Source organism: Bos indicus, chromosome 4 (genome assembly GCF_029378745.1).
Source record: "Bos indicus isolate NIAB-ARS_2022 breed Sahiwal x Tharparkar chromosome 4, NIAB-ARS_B.indTharparkar_mat_pri_1.0, whole genome shotgun sequence".
Classification (NCBI taxonomy): Eukaryota; Metazoa; Chordata; class Mammalia; order Artiodactyla; family Bovidae; genus Bos; species Bos indicus.
In genome coordinates, this window is record NC_091763.1 from 87,276,915 (window position 1) to 87,292,966 (window position 16,052).

At 37.6% G+C, this 16,052-nt stretch overlaps 1 protein-coding gene across 12 annotated transcripts in view; it reads right to left on the minus strand.

The window, feature by feature from the left end:
* The window catches only part of CADPS2 (calcium dependent secretion activator 2), a 582,333-nt gene that overhangs the window by 199,390 nt on the left and 366,891 nt on the right, over positions 1 to 16,052 (minus strand). For all 12 annotated transcript variants that reach the window (XM_070787293.1, XM_070787301.1, XM_070787295.1 and 9 more), the window contains one exon: positions 7,058 to 7,124. In XM_070787293.1, coding sequence (XP_070643394.1) covers positions 7,058 to 7,124 — 67 coding nt within the window. The remainder of the gene's footprint in view (positions 1 to 7,057; positions 7,125 to 16,052) is intronic.

Here is a 16,052-nt window from a genome sequence, read left to right on the forward strand (position 1 = left end):
TTCAGATAAATACGGTTACAATATTGCACATTCCTCATTCATAGGTCTTTACTCTTTCATGTAGGTGTGAGCTAAAAAAGAAGAGAAACAGATATTTTTCTACATGAACATACCAACACAAATTTTAAAGGAACACAAGGTACATGGGAAAGAGGAATTTTGGCATTGGGATCATTTCCTGATCCTTGTGAGACATTTCTTATCAAATTCAGCTCTACTCTCATTCTACTTTCTTTTATAATTTTAACTCTTGAGACATAGGTAAATGATCATTTCAATATATTTTACAACTATTTTGAAGAGTAAATGCATTATTTCATTACAGAAAACTCGATTATTACAAAGGCTATCATAAAAAGGAAACTTAAAAAATTCTTTTCCTCTGAGATTTTTTCCCACAGCCAAAACAATTTTCAATTTTCTTTCCTATGTGTATTTTGAAAGATAAAATAATACATGCAACTCGACTCATAATAACCATTAACTATACAAAAAAAAGACAAATTAAAAAAAAAACTAAGTTTCAGTGAATATTTAAATATTCATGAGTCATCAAGTTTTATAAATCTTACTTCATATTATAGGTGTCTATGCCCTGGCTTAGCAATTTCATTTCTATAGGGATACTCTAACACACATGGATGAGCCCACAGATCAAGCATATATATTCCAGCATTATTTGTTGATTAATGAAAGGAACTTAAATTTCTAAAAACAGGGAACTGTTATGTAAATTATTTTAAACTAAATTATGGAATCCAATCATCCATTAAAAGGAATAAAGTGAATTTTTAGATACTGACATGGTAACTTGATGTTTTATTTTTTATTTATCTTAAATATTTGTTTTAATTAATTAATTTATTTAGCTGTGTCAGTCTTGGTGGCATGTGGGATCTTCAATCTTCATTGCAGCATGTAGGACCTAGTTCCCTGACCAGAGATTAAACCCAGGCCCCTTGCACTGGAAACAGAGTTTTAGTCAACTGGACCACAAGGGAAATCCCATCACACATTTTAAAAGTGGGTCAAAACAATTCAGGAAACAAATATATATGCGGATGATTCCATTAGGATTGGATTATACTGAAACAAGTTTAAAAGTTCAAACTGCCAGCAGTGGCTACTTGGCCACTGGGGGAAAAGACTGAAATCAGGGGGCCATACTGGTAGGGGTTCTGATGAGGGCCACAGAGACTTCTGTATGGTTTGAGTTTATCCTATACTGAGCACGTCTTGGGTTTGTACATCTTAAATCAGTTTAAAACGTAAAGCCAGAGAGACACTACCCCATGACTTTCTTAATTTGACAGCAGTTTATCTATTCACTTTGCATTACTATTAGCAAACATCAGCTTATGTCCTAAGACTAAACCTAGATCATCTAATTTCCTGCAGTAGTGGCATTCTCAGATAACGTGACAGCAGTCTGCTGCAGGGTGTGCAGGATATTTCAGATATCAATAGGCTGGTGCAGCCATTTCTTTAAGCTGAGAGCAGATTTTGATGGCGTCTCATTAAGAGAGTGGCTCTCGTATGTTTCCAGCAGGTACAGACCACTTAGTGGCATGGCTGACTGTTTACATCCTGTGCCAGCTCAGCTGATATGTAATTAACATTATGCCTTGATAGCCTGCTGTTGTTTGCAGCAACTTCAAGTCATGATTCTGACACATCGACAATAAGCAGAGAACACTTTGATATGAGGCCAAAACAACATAGATGTCTATCTACTTCAGTTTCCAGTAATGTCCCGTGGTAAGTGGGCTTCATGAGTGCGGGTCTCTTTATGCCATCACTCACTGGCCATTTCTTTAACGTAGTAACACTGTTATGTACCTCATGAAATGAATGTTCCACAGTGATTATGCACATACCTGTTTGTCTTCAGATCAACTGTAGTTGTGTGCATTTATTTGATCATGGCACAGTGACAAAGGATATGGGAGCTTAGCATCTAGAGACTGACAGAACTGGATCTGATCACCAGACGCTACCTACCACATACTAACTGTATAATTCTGGCCAAATTATTAATATAAAACCTCTTTGTACATCAAGTTAATCTGTACAATGGGGATAATAATACCTATCCTCAAATCTTATTCTGAAGACTAAAAGAGATAGTGTGGTGGTAAAACAGTGCTTTGCATAAGTGCCTGCCATATTTGCATAATAAATATTAGATTACAGATAGCAATAGTTGTATTAATAGGTGATTGCTTCAGGAATTTTTATATCACCACAAAATATGCAGCATCTGAGGGCATACAGTTATTTGCAGAGGTATTAGCTGAATACAGATTTATGAAATAATTCAGTTTGCTTAAATTGTAGATACAAATATGGAATTTTAAAGCCATTAAATGGTTTATTACAATGAACTAAAACATACTAGTATCAAAAGTCCTTTACATCAATGATATCCTCCAAATGTAACACTTAAACACTGAATACGCTTAAAAAATTAATAAAAAACACATATAAGTTTAATAAAAACACATGTAAGTTTTGGGAAGATTTTCAACATATTCATCAAAATCACTGTTCTTTCAGTTTGGCTTGGACCCAAATTTACCTTCATCAGAAACAAATGCAGCCTCAAAAAAAGCATGAAAAATCTTTTTAATACTGTAAGCATACTGGCTTTAGAATGTAAATGGGGTCCAAAATTAATCTTACGTAGCTCAGTTAACACCCCACAATGATAACTAATTCATTTTCCCATTTTCAACTCTGATTTGAATGTTGATACAAGAGTCTCTGAAAAGTCTCTTCACCTCAGCAACTCCGCAAGTGTTCACTTTGAACAACGACTTAGCCGCTGAGCAAACGAGACTCTCAATCAATTTTTATGAGCACAAATTCTTGGGCTGATGGCTAGACCTCCAGCTCCATCACTCAGATAATACACACTCACAAGTGGTGATGAGATTCACATTATCACCAGAGCACCATTCTGCCGACGGCAGCAGCAGACACAGCAGGGGCACACTGTCCTCCTGGAAACAACTCCCTCACCTTTCAATAGTGCAGCCTGCAGGTATGGATCTACAAGCCATGTGCCAACAGAATGAGAGCTATCTTTAGAGATCCTAATAAAATGACCCACTTCTTCCCAACGAGTCCTTCTTGCTGAATATCCATACATACCCGTCTTGATTTTGAAGTGTGTACATCCGTCTTCCCATTACATTTGGAATTGAAAGGATGATTCAATTATATTTAACACTTTAAAAAGTTGTCAGAGTACTGGCATGTAAATCTCAATACACTGGGCATGGGATTCTCTGTGTGAATACATGTATATACGTATATTTGTATAAAGATACAATGCTTCCCTGGTGGCTCAGACAATAAAGAATCTGCCCACAATGCAGGAGACCTGGGTTCAATTCCTGGGTCGAGAAGATCCCCTGGAGAAGGGAATGGCAACCCACTGCAGTATTCTTCCCTGGAGAATCCCATGGACAGAAAAGCCTGGCGGGCAACGTCTATGGGGTTGCAAAGAGTCGGACACAACTGAGTGACTAACACTTTCACAATACTTATCACATCAGATCAGATCAGATCAGTGGCCAGGCCTCCCTGTCCATCACCAACTCCTGGAGCTCACTCAGACTCACGTCCATCAGTCAGTGATGCCATCCAGCCATCTCATCCCCTGTCGTCCCCTTCTCCTCCTGCCCCCAATCCCTCCCAGCATCAGAGTCTTTTCCAATAAGTCAACTCATGGCATGAGGTGGCCAAAGTACTGCAGTTTCAGCTTTAGCATCATTCCTTCCAAAGACTATGACTTCAAATTTTAAGACGATATGTCAGGTAGAATACATCTGAATTCATGAAAGTTTGGTGGTGTTTATCCTAAATTTTAATTATGGAGTATAGAGGTTAACCTCATTTGGTTTAAATTGAATGTTGTCATTAAAATGTTAAACATATTTTTGTTATATGGAGAATTTTCCAGCTCTCAAAAGACATGGTTAATATTCTGTAAAGAACACTTAATGATCTCAAAGCACTGAAATTCTTTTTTTTTGAATTTTTTTGAATAAAAGAAGAAAATTCTTTTATTTCTATAAGTCTCTTATGGGGTAATAATGAACATGTATATGGTTGCTCTGTAACTTGATTCTTGTGATCATATATCAAAAAATAAGGTAGGGAGCAAAGGATTATTCTGAACTTTACCTGGCTTGAAGCATAAAGTGTCCATCCGAACTCTCAAAACTGATCTATTAAGCCCTAATTTTCATATTAAAACAATGTATATTAGAAACTCTTTTAGCCTACTGTTACTTTACTGGATCTCTACAGGATTCTTTCTTTAAAAATAATGAATATGATCCAGCAATCATGCTCCTTGGTATTTACCCAAAGAAGCTAGAAAGTTATGGTTACACAAAAACCTGCACACAAATGTGTATAACAGCTCGATTCACAATTGCCAAAATTTGGAAGCACCCAAGATGTCATTCAGTAGGTGAACAGATAAACTGCTTCATTTGGACAATGGAATATTATTCAGTGCTAAAAAGAAATCAGCTTTTAAGCCATGGAAAAAACATGGAAAAACCTTAAATGAAATTCCTAAGTGAAAGAAGCTAATGAGTAATGGCTACATGCTGCAAGACTCCAACTGTGACATTCTGGAAAAGGCAAACCTGCGGTAAAAAGATCAGGGGTTGCCAAAGGTGGGAGGGTGAACAGGCAGAACAGAGAGGATTTTCAAGGGAGTGATATGCTTTGTATGATATTACAGTGATAAATAGTATGCTTGTTCAAATACACAGATGTACAACACCAAAAGTGAAATCTAAGAAAAAGTATGGACTTTCGATGAAGATGATGTGTTGAGTGTAGTTCACCCTTGGTAACATATGTACCGTTCTGGTGAGATGTTGATAGTGGGGGAAGCTATGTGGGGACAGAGGATAGGTAGGAAATCTCTGTACCTTCCCTTAAATTTTGTTGTGAACCTAAAACTGCTCTTAAAAAACCATATTGACTAATAGGTATGACATGTTGAAATCTGTGGTTACTGGGTGACATTCTCATGTGTTCTTATACTTATTTCCATCAGTTCAACTCTATGCTTACTAAGAATCAGTAGCGTTTGATTAGGCCAATAACATCAGCTACTGATCTTATGGGATGAGAACTTACGATATTTTGTGTAAATGCATGATATATGACCATGAAAAAGAAGCTTCAGTTTTTATGAAAAATCATTTGAATGCTTTGGAAAGATTTGACAAAGACAAGTCACTAACACAAACTTGCTAAATTAGACGTAGGTGAGAAAATCTGTAAGTGGAAATAAAATAAAAATGTACAGAAAGATATGTGCTCAAGCTGCCTAGTAAATGCATTTAAATTTTTGTGCCAGTGTAGAGAAATTAAGCCTAGAAACCAAAGAAGATGCCTTATAGGTGTGACTTTTGGAGGACAGACCATTGAGAACTCCCAACAGGGAGCCCTTACTCAGAGCAAATGTGTGGGTTTTATATAAAATATATTGTCTGTGTGTGCAAATGTATATGCATATTTTATTAATCTGGTTGACCAAATATTGGTTCTATTTACTTACTTATACATTTTGTTATTATTTATTTTTGACTGCATTGCATGGCATGTGGTATCTTGGTTCTCTAACCAGGGATTGAACCAAGGGCCCTTGCAATGGAAGCCTGGAGTCTTAACCTCTGGACGACCGTGGGATTCTCAGTTCTATTTACATAAGAAAAAGTTACACTTTACCCAGGCAGGGGAAAAAACCCACTTTTGATTAAAAATTTAAACTTTCATGAAGTTACCATGCTATTATGGCACATCAATAAAATAATTGTATCCAGCAGTAGATAGATTACTTTATTTCTGGAAGATAGCAAATGATTTTCCTTCCTTGGGATATCACCATGTTAACCTGATCTAGTCTATACTTGCTTAATGCGTTGAGTAGGGCTTCCCTGGGGCTCAAGTGGTAAAGAAGTCACCTGCCAATGCTGGAGATGCAAGTTTGGGAAGATCCCTTGGAGGAGGAAATGGCAACCCACTCCAGCATTCTTGTCTGGGGAAATCCCATGGACAGACGGAACCTGGGGGGATGCTACTGTACATGGGCTTGCAAAATAGTTCAGATATGACTTAGCAACTGAAGAACAACAATAATGTGTGGATAGGAATTGATAAGATTTTACAGACTGTTTTGTGTTAACGATACCAAGACAGCTTCTCTTTTCATATATATTCATTGGGAATAAGACAGCTTGAATTTATCATGAACTGGAATGACTATTACTCAAAATTATTCTTTAAAGTAACTTTACTAAATGAGTATATTCTATGAGCAAAGGTCATTCATGATCAAACACCAAAACAAAACAAGGGTCTACTGAACTGTACATTGTAGTACTCTGCCTATATTCAGAATCCTATCACAAACAAATCCACCAGTCAAGGCAATTAAAAAACCTGTACCTCTGAATAAGTGATATATACGATACATTTTTTTTAAAGACATGTTTTTATGGATTAAGTTTTATCTATAAAACATCAGAATAATGCAGTGGTTCTCAAGGTATGGTCTTGGGATCCTGGGGATCTTCAAAATCCTTTCAGGGGACTTGTGAGGTCAAAACCAGTTTTAAAGTTATGTTTAAACATCTTCGCCCGTTTCACACTTACTCTCTCAAGAACATATACTGGAGTTTTCCAGAGGCTAAATTTCACCTGAGACTGCAACACATTGAAGGCAGAATCTGATTGGAAAATATAGCTGCACTCTATTTTTATTAAGCCAGACATTGAAGAGGTGCACAAAAGCATAAAATAATGCCATTTAGTTCACTAAAATGTCTGGCTTGAAAAAAATAGCTATTTTAAATAAAAAAGGTTAGTTGCATTGGAATGGCCTTACTACTTTCATTTTAAAATGAATAAATATTTTCTAAATTTCTCAGTTTTAATTTCTAATACAGTAGATACTGCCAGAATAACCCAAATAAAAGTTTGATTGGCTTAGAGTGGTTATATGACAGGAAAAAAGTGTACTTACCTGAACAAGAACAAAGTAACGTTTTTTCCATCTTTTCCAAACCTTCTGCCCAAGGGCATACAGATATCTGGTAAGAAAAACAAAAATATCTTATATGAATAATGGTGTGGTGCCACATAATCATATTTATTCCATAGGTATTTATTCTCGAAAGCAGCCTGCAAAGTTTAGTTCAATTGGAACCTGTGACAGCATGCGACTTCTGTGTTACAAAACGACTGAGTCTGTTCTAAGGTTCTTGAAAGGGAATTGATATATGTGGCTTATCAATTTGTCAGTTCTCTTTACAAATTGAGCCAAGTTGGAAAGGATAATCAAAGAAGCAGTAGGAATTGTATTCTTACACATATTTCTCAGGAGAGACGTATGCTATGAATTGAGGCTAGGGTACCAGATGTTTCAGCTCGCAGGTGACAGAGGCTGAGGAGTGTGGCCTGGCAGGGAGCCGGCTGCAGAGTCCAGAACCCAGGATGAAGAGTCTCTTTCCAGCTGAGTGTCCCCAAGATGTGCCTGTACCAATCTCAGTTTCCAATTCCTTAACTATCAAATCAAAGAAGTATATGTGATGATTTCTAAGGTCCAAGCCCTGTAACTTGGAGATTTATCTGACTTATGTGAGCTTCTTAATGCAAAATTTCCTAACTATGAAACTCAGATACTAATGAAAGTGACATTGTATAATTTAATAGTGGTTTCAACCAAGACTTCTGTTTAACTGTGCATTGCTGTTAGTAACCTGAATTGAAATGATTCAAGTAGTTAATCACTGGAGAACAGAACTTTTGTTCTTACTGAATACACCGATATAGGCTTAAGGATTGAGGAGGAAAGGGAAGAAATTAAATATTAATCAAGTATGAACATGTCATGGAGAGCTATTTAAAATTATATCCCATACTTCCCACAAAAGTGGAAAACATTTTAGAAGTTAAAAAGTATGGATTCATGTTGATGTATGGCAAAACCAATACAATACTGTAATTAGCCTTCAATTAAAATAAATAACTTTATATTAAAAAAAGTATGACAGAGACCTAATTTTTAAATTAAAGTATGATTTTTCAATATTTTATCACAATTCCTTTTTCTGTAGTCAAGATTTAACATTATAGAGGGTATTCAAACTAATTTAAATTATATACAATTCTGAATGATTAAAAAAACCCTTTAGCTAATAGTTTGTTGACGGTCTTAAAGTCTTTAGATTACCTCTCGATTTTTAAAACTGAAATCTTAGCTTCAAATTTTAGCTTCTGTTTTATGAAAATAATTATCCTTTGCAAAAAAAAAAGGAAACATACTTTTTGCCCCCTTTTAAAAAAGATATGGGATATTGGCTAAGGGGTGCTGAAATGATGGGCTTTCCTATTCACTGCTCATGGAGTGTAAAATAAGACCACCTTATTGTAGAATATGGAGAAGGCAATGGCACCCCACTCCAGTACTCTTGCTCGGAAAATCCCATGCACGGAGGAGCCTGTTAGGCTGCAATCCATGGGGTCGCTAAGAGTCGGACATGACTGAGCGACTTCACTTTCACTTTTCACTTTCATGCATTGGAGAAGGAAATGGCAACCCACTCCAGTGTTCTTGCCTGGAGAATCCCAGGGACGGGGGAGCCTGGTGGGCTGCCGTCTATGGGGTCGCACAGTCGGAAATGACTGAAGTGACTTAGCATTGTAGAATAACATGACATGCAAAGATGGGCTCAATAAAGGATAGAAATGGTATGGACCCAACAGAAGTAGAAGATATTAAGAAGTGGCAAGAATACACAGAAGAACTGTACAAAAGACATCTTCACGACCCAGATAATCACAATGGTGTGATCACTTCACCTAGAGCCAGACATCCTGGAATGTGAAGTCAAGTGGGCCTCAGGAAGCATGACTACGAACAAAGCTAGTGGAGGTCATGGAACTCCAGTTAAACTATCTCAAATCCTAAAAAGTGATGCTGTGAAAGTGCTGCACTCAATATGTCAGCAAATTTGAAAACTCAGCAGTGGCCACAGGACTGGAAAAGGTCAGTTTTTATTATAATCCCAAAGAAAGGCAATGCCAAAGAATGCTCAAACTACCGCACAATTGCACTCATCTCACACCCTAGTAAAGTAATGCTCAAAATTCTCCAAGCCAGGCTTCAACAATATGTGAACAGTGAACTTCCAGATGTTCAAGCTGGATTTAGAAAAGGCAGAGGAACCAGAGATCAAACTGCCAACACTGCTGGATCATCAAAAAAGCAGAAGAGTTCCAGAAAAAAATATTTATTTCTGCTTTATTGACTGCCAAAGCTTTTGACTGTGTGAATCACAATAAACTGAGGAAAATTCTGAAAGACATGGGAATACCAGACCACCTGACCTGCCTCTTGAGAAATCTGTGTGCAGGTCAGGAAGCAACAATTAGAACTGGATAAGGAAAAACAGACTGCTTCCAAATAGGAAAAGGAGTACATCAAGGCTGTATACTGTCACTCTGCTTATTTAACTTACATGCAGAATACATCATGAGAAATGCTGGGCTGGATGAAGCACAAGCTGGAATCAAGATTGCTGGGAGAAATATCAATAATCTCAGATATGCAGATGACACAACCCTTATGGCAGAAAGAGAAGAAGAACCAAAGAGCCTCTTGATGAAAGTGAAAGAGGAGAGTGAAAACCTGGCTTAAAACTCAGCATTCAGAAAACGAAGATCATGGCATTCGGTCCCATCACCTCATGGCAAATAGACGGAGAAACAGAGGAAACAGTGACAGACTTTATTTTTTTGGACTCCAAAATCACTACAGATGGTGACTGCAGCCATGAAATTAAAAGACGCTTGCTCCTTGGAAGAAAAGTTAAGACTAACCTAGACAGCATATTCAAAAGCAGAGACATTACTTTGCCAACAAAGGTCCATCTAGACAAAGCTATGGTTTTTCCAGTAGTAGTTTTTCCAGTAGTCATGCATGGATGAGAGAGCTGGGTCCAGCTCCATAAAGAAAGCTGAGCACCGAAGAACTGATGCTTTTGAATTGTGGTGCTGGAGAAGACTCTTGAGAGTCCCTTGGAGTGCAAGGAGATTCAACCAGTCCATCCTAAAGGAAATCAGTCCTGAATATTCATTGGAAGGACTGGTGTTGAAGCTGAAGCTCCAATACTTTGGCCACGTGATGCAAAAAGCTGACTCACTGGAAAAGACCCTGATGCTGGGAAAGATTGAAGGCAGGAAGAGAAGGGGACAATAGAGGATGGCATCAGCAACTTAATGGGCATGAGTTTGAGTAAACTCCAGGGGTTGGTGATGGACAGGGATGCCTGATGTGCTGCAGTCCATGGGGTCGCAAAGAGTCGGACACGACCGAGTGACTGAACTGAACTGATACAAAAATAGTCCCCCACTTATTCATCATGGAATTAGGGAAACAGACACACACACGTATACATATGTTACATGGATATACAGAACAGTATTATTCATATTAAAAAAAGGTAACAATGTCCAACAGTAGGTGAATTGTTTAATAAATGCTGGAAAATGCACGTAAAGAAATATTATGCTGCCTCTGAAAAAATATTTTTAATAAAATTAATAACAAGGAATATCTCATGATATAATATTTTATGAAAAAAGTTTCAAAAACATATAAATACTTAAGAGATTTGAAATTTGTAAAAGAAATATATGAAATAGATATTTCAAAAATTTTAGTAATAGGGCCTTTGAATCGTGGGATTATGGAAGATTTAATTTTCCATCTTTATTTCCTGTATTTCTAAATTTTCAGGAAAAAAAACACACACACACACAAACAGAAATGGAGTGACTAAAAGTGCACGTAAATCCTAGGCTCCTGCCTAGCAAACATCGCCAGTACTGCCCAAATCAATGATGTAGTTTCTCTCTCTCAGACACATTAGTTAACGGGAGTATTTTGCGAACTTCTATTTAGTTTTATAATACTCTGGATATCCTATCGTCTGCGCTTCTGAATGCAGTAGTGATGCAGTTAGAGACTATCAGAAACATCCGTCAGTACTCTTCTCACCTGCTCACTCTCCCCTCCTGATGGCCCCTGAAAACCCTCTGCCCCACCTTTGCTCCAGCCTCTAATTTCTCTTCTATGGTTCCAGTGATAGGTGTTGAGTTGCTCTCTTCCTGTCTTCCCCATGTAATTTTCCTCTTCTGAAAGGCACACACCCCAGTGCTTATTACAGGGTTAAGAGCAATGACCTCAAGAGCTACATATACTGTGGACATGACAGATGCTCTCTGTACAAATTCACCAGCAAGATGCGCAGCAAACAGCTGCCAAGGAGTCAAGAGGGCATTTGGAATAACTTCTGCCTGTGACCGCAGGCTGCTTCTTTAACGTGTCTCACTTAGCATGCTGGTCACACATAAGCGAAAGTGAATAGTGATACACAAACCATCAACACCACAAGCAAGTGTAAGTCTGGCCGACAGCGAAGGTTCTGCATAAGGGATGATACTGTCAGCAGCAACTTCATTCAAAATGATGCCTCGACGCATTCAAAATGAAAAGGTATGATCTCTGTGAAGAGAGAAAGCAAAAGGGTGGGTGGATGCACGTGGGTATATTGAAAGATGTTGTGAAGAATAGAATAAAAGACAATTCAAGATTGGAACCAAGGTAAGCATTTGAATGTTGGGCCTTGAGCCATTACGGGCTACTGTACTATAAGAATTCAATAGAACATGCACGGAAGAAGTCATCACTGATCATACATTTCTAGAAAGGAATTCCTCATTAGAGTTTTTGTGGCAATATAAAAAAAATTATATTCAACAGAAGTAAACATTTCTGCATAATGTAAATGTTACCAATGTTATGAGGGAAAAAGAAAATATGACAGTTTCTTCCTTTAGTTTTCCTAGTAGCCAGACAAAAATTTTACGTAAGAAATGAACAGAAATAAAAGATGTCAGAAGCAATAACTAATACTAAATAAGAATACATTAAACTTAATTTCAAATCTAACTTTTTTCCTTATAATCATGCCTTCTAGAATTAGGTTTCAATAATCATCATCTGGCTGCTTTTTTACTGGTATAAAATCAGATTCTTAGTATAAGAGACACATGTAAAGTTCAGGGGAGAATGAAAAAAAAAAGATGTTCACCAATGTCAGTCAAGAGCAAAAAGTCACAACCCAAATAAGAATCAAGGAGTCAAAATGATTAGGTTGTCATTAAGAGTGATGCCAAAAAAAATGACATGGAAATTATAACACCGCTAAGTTTTTAAAAAGCTGTCATGTGAACTCATAGTGTATGTATGGCAAAAAAAAAAATCCAGAAAGATATATCAAAATGTTACACCTGAAAATTAATATCTGGCTGATCAGATTAAGGATGAATTTCATTTTCTTCTTAATGTCTTTCTGCATTTCCACAATTTCTACATTAATCATGTCTTCATTTTTTTTTTTGGTTACCATTTAAGTAAGGTTTATTGTTAGTGTACTTAAAGTAAAATTCACCCATTTTAGATATATAATTTGATGAAAGTTGACATAGGAGGAATGTAACCACCACAATGAATTTATAGAACATCTCCACTCCTCACCCAAAGGTCTCTCTATGCCTTTTTACAATGAGTCTTTTCCTCACACCCCCAGCTCTGCAACCACTGATCTGACCTTAGAGTTCAGTTTTCTAGAAGGTCATGTAAGTGGAATTGCACACTATGCAGCCTTTTGTGTCTAGCATCTTTCACTTAGTAAAAAGTTTTTGAGATTCAGCTTTTGTCTGTATCAGGAGTTTATTCCTTTTTATTTCAATGTATGACTTCAATGTGTTTATCTTTCACCAGTTGGTAGACATTTGTTTCCACCTGTATGCTAAATGCTATGCTAAGTCACTTCAGTTGTGTCTGACTCTGTGCGACCCCATAGATGGCAGCCCACCAGGCTCCCCCGTCCCTGGGATTCTCCATGCAAGAACACTGAAGTGGGTTGCCATTTCCTTCTCCAGTGCATGAAAGTGAAAAGTGAAAGTGAAGTCACTCAGTCATGTCCGACCCTCAGCGACCCCATGGACTGCAGCCTACCTGTATGGCTATCATAAATAAAGGCTGCTATAATCAGTCACATTTGGACTTTCCCAGTAACTCAGCAGTAAAGAATCCACCTGCAATGCAGGAGCCGAAAGGAGATGCAGGCTTGATCCCTGGGTTGGGAAGACCTCCTGGAGGAGAGCATGGCAACCCACTCCAGTATACTTGCCTGGAGAATTCTATGGACAGAAGAGCCTGGCGGGCTATAGTCCATGGAGTCACAAAGAGCTGGACATGACTGAAGTGATTTAATATGCTCTCATAACCATTCATATTTAAGACCTTGTGTGGGCACATATTTTCATTTCTCCAGAGTAAATATCTAGGATTGGGATTATTGAGTTATAGTGAAAGTGTGTTTAACTATAGAAACTGCCAAATTGTTTTCCAAAGTGCTGTACAATTTTGCATTACCATTAACAATGCATGAGAACTCATCCTACTAACCTGCTCCTGGCATGCAGCACGTGAGATCTTAGTTCCTAGACCAGGGATCAAACCTGTGCCCCCTGCATTGGAAGCATGGAGTCTTAACCACTGCACCACCGGGCAAGTCTCCTCATCTTACTTTTATAATTAGAAAAAAAAAAAAAAACCTTTTATTAAGGATTTGAAGGATGTGGACATTACATAAATAATACAGAAATAAATAATATTTATTCTATAATATTCATTACAGAAATAAATAATATTTCTGCCATGATTAAGCTGAATTCCTAAAGACCAAAGATGAGGATGTCTTGTCACTTTATCTTGAGTACTGTGGCAGGCTCCTATAAGCTTTAATGGTTAAATGGGTTTTCTAGTTTTCAAAACTATTTTCAAGTCTGATATTTAAAGCAGTCTAAATTCTTTGAAGGTAGGTGGTCTTATCTGGGGATGACTGAAGTGTAGAGAGTAAGGAAAAAGGAGCCCAAATCATTTGAATACTTGGTAATAATCAGGTAGTCCATTTATTAGAAAGCATCTATAAAAGTGAAAATGCATTCTCTTCGGACTCATCTTTATGCTGAGCACTACTGTTGAATTGAGAGCATGGGGTTTTGTTTTTAATGTTGAGTGTTAGGCTATAAATTATCTCTTTTATGGATAAAAATGCAGTAATTTTTTAATTTCAGAAAAATATACTAAAGTTACATTTAACATATGTTATATTAAGCAAAAAATTCATTTCATTACACACATATGCTAAAGCTGAAACTCCAGTACTTTGGCCACCTTATGCAAAGAGTTGACTCATTGGAAAAGACTCTGATGCTGGGAGGGATTGGGGGCAGGAGGAGAAGGGGATGACAGAGGATGAGATGGCTAGATGGCATCACTGACTCGATGACGTGAGTTTGAGTGAACTCTGGGAGTTGGTGATGGACACGGAGGCCTGGCGTGCTGCGATTCATGGGGTAACAAAGAGTCGGACAGACTGAGCGACTGAACTGAACGGAACTGAACACATATAGAAATGCTTAATTACTGAAAAATGAGTTCTTCTAGGGAGACTGTATATACATCTATAACGAATTTTTAAAGAATTTATATACAATAGGTTGACTTGAGTTCAAATAGTCATAAAATATAAATTGATCATTCCTTAATGATTTAGAATAGGACCCTATAAGTATCTCAGGGTGATTAGCATGAACATTAATTATAACTGCGCAGTTCTGTAAAAGGAGAAGGTACATCTGATAGGACTAAATCTATTCAACATACAGTGGCAACAGTGTTAATTAAATCCTTGAGAGTTATTTACTTGCCACTTATTTCTGCTTCATAAAAATAGTTTAGAATTTTCAAAAGTCTATTATTAATATTCCACTGCTATGTGAATCTGAACTCTGGAAAAATTCATTTTTTAATGCTTTATGAAATCTGATTCTACCCCAAAAAGGTATAGAGAATATTATCCAAGAGGTGTATTTGTCATCCAGGAGACAGACAGTACCTTGGTTGGTAAACTATAGAGGGGCTGGGGTGGGGCGAGTGGATCTGCTCTGCAGTTGTATTCTCCCCAAATATTCTATAGCCCGTTGAGTCAATATTAGCTTCCTCTAAATACATGATTATCTCAAAAAAAAACAAAAAACAAAAAACTTAAGAGTATGTCCATCAGACCTGCCAAACAATAGACAAAATGGGAACAGACATTTAACTGGGTTCTATGTGACAATTTATGTAATGTTACCCAATAAAATAAGTATCACACAGCAGGAGAGCAACATTCTTTAACGAATGAATTTTTTTCACCTTATTTAAAGAGGGTTTGAAGAGCAAAGCAAAAGCAAGTCTTTTGTTTTAGTTTTGGTGGGGCTTTAAACATTATTCATTTTCATCAACCTATAGAATTTGGTTTTAAACAAAACCATGTTTTCTCATCCTGTTAAATAATCTCAGTTAGTAAGAAATGGATGAAGGGATTTCCTTGGTTGTCCAGTGGTTAGGGCTCTGAGAATCTACTGCAGGGGATTCAGGCTGGACCTCTGGTTGGGGAACTAAGAGCCCACAAATTGCATGGTGTGCCCTCCCAAAAAACCCGAAATGGATATAAAAGGCACATATATCAGCAGTTTTCACAATCAGAGTCATACTGCATTCTCTTCAGTTCAGTTCAGTCGCTCAGTCGTGTCCAACTTTTTGCGACCCCATGGACTGCAGCACATCAGGCCTCCCTGTCCATCACCAACTCCTGGAGTTCACTCAAACTCATGTCCATCGAGTTGGTGATGCCATCCAGCCATCTCATCCTGTGTCTTCCCCTTCTCCTCTTGCCCCCAATCCCTCCCAGCATCAGAGTCTTTTCCAATGAGTCAACTCTTCGCATGAGATGGCCAAAGTATTGGAGTTTCAGCTTTAGCATCAGTCCTTCCAATGAACACCCAGGACTGATCTCCTTTAGAATGGACTGGTTGGATCTCCTTGCAGTCCAAGG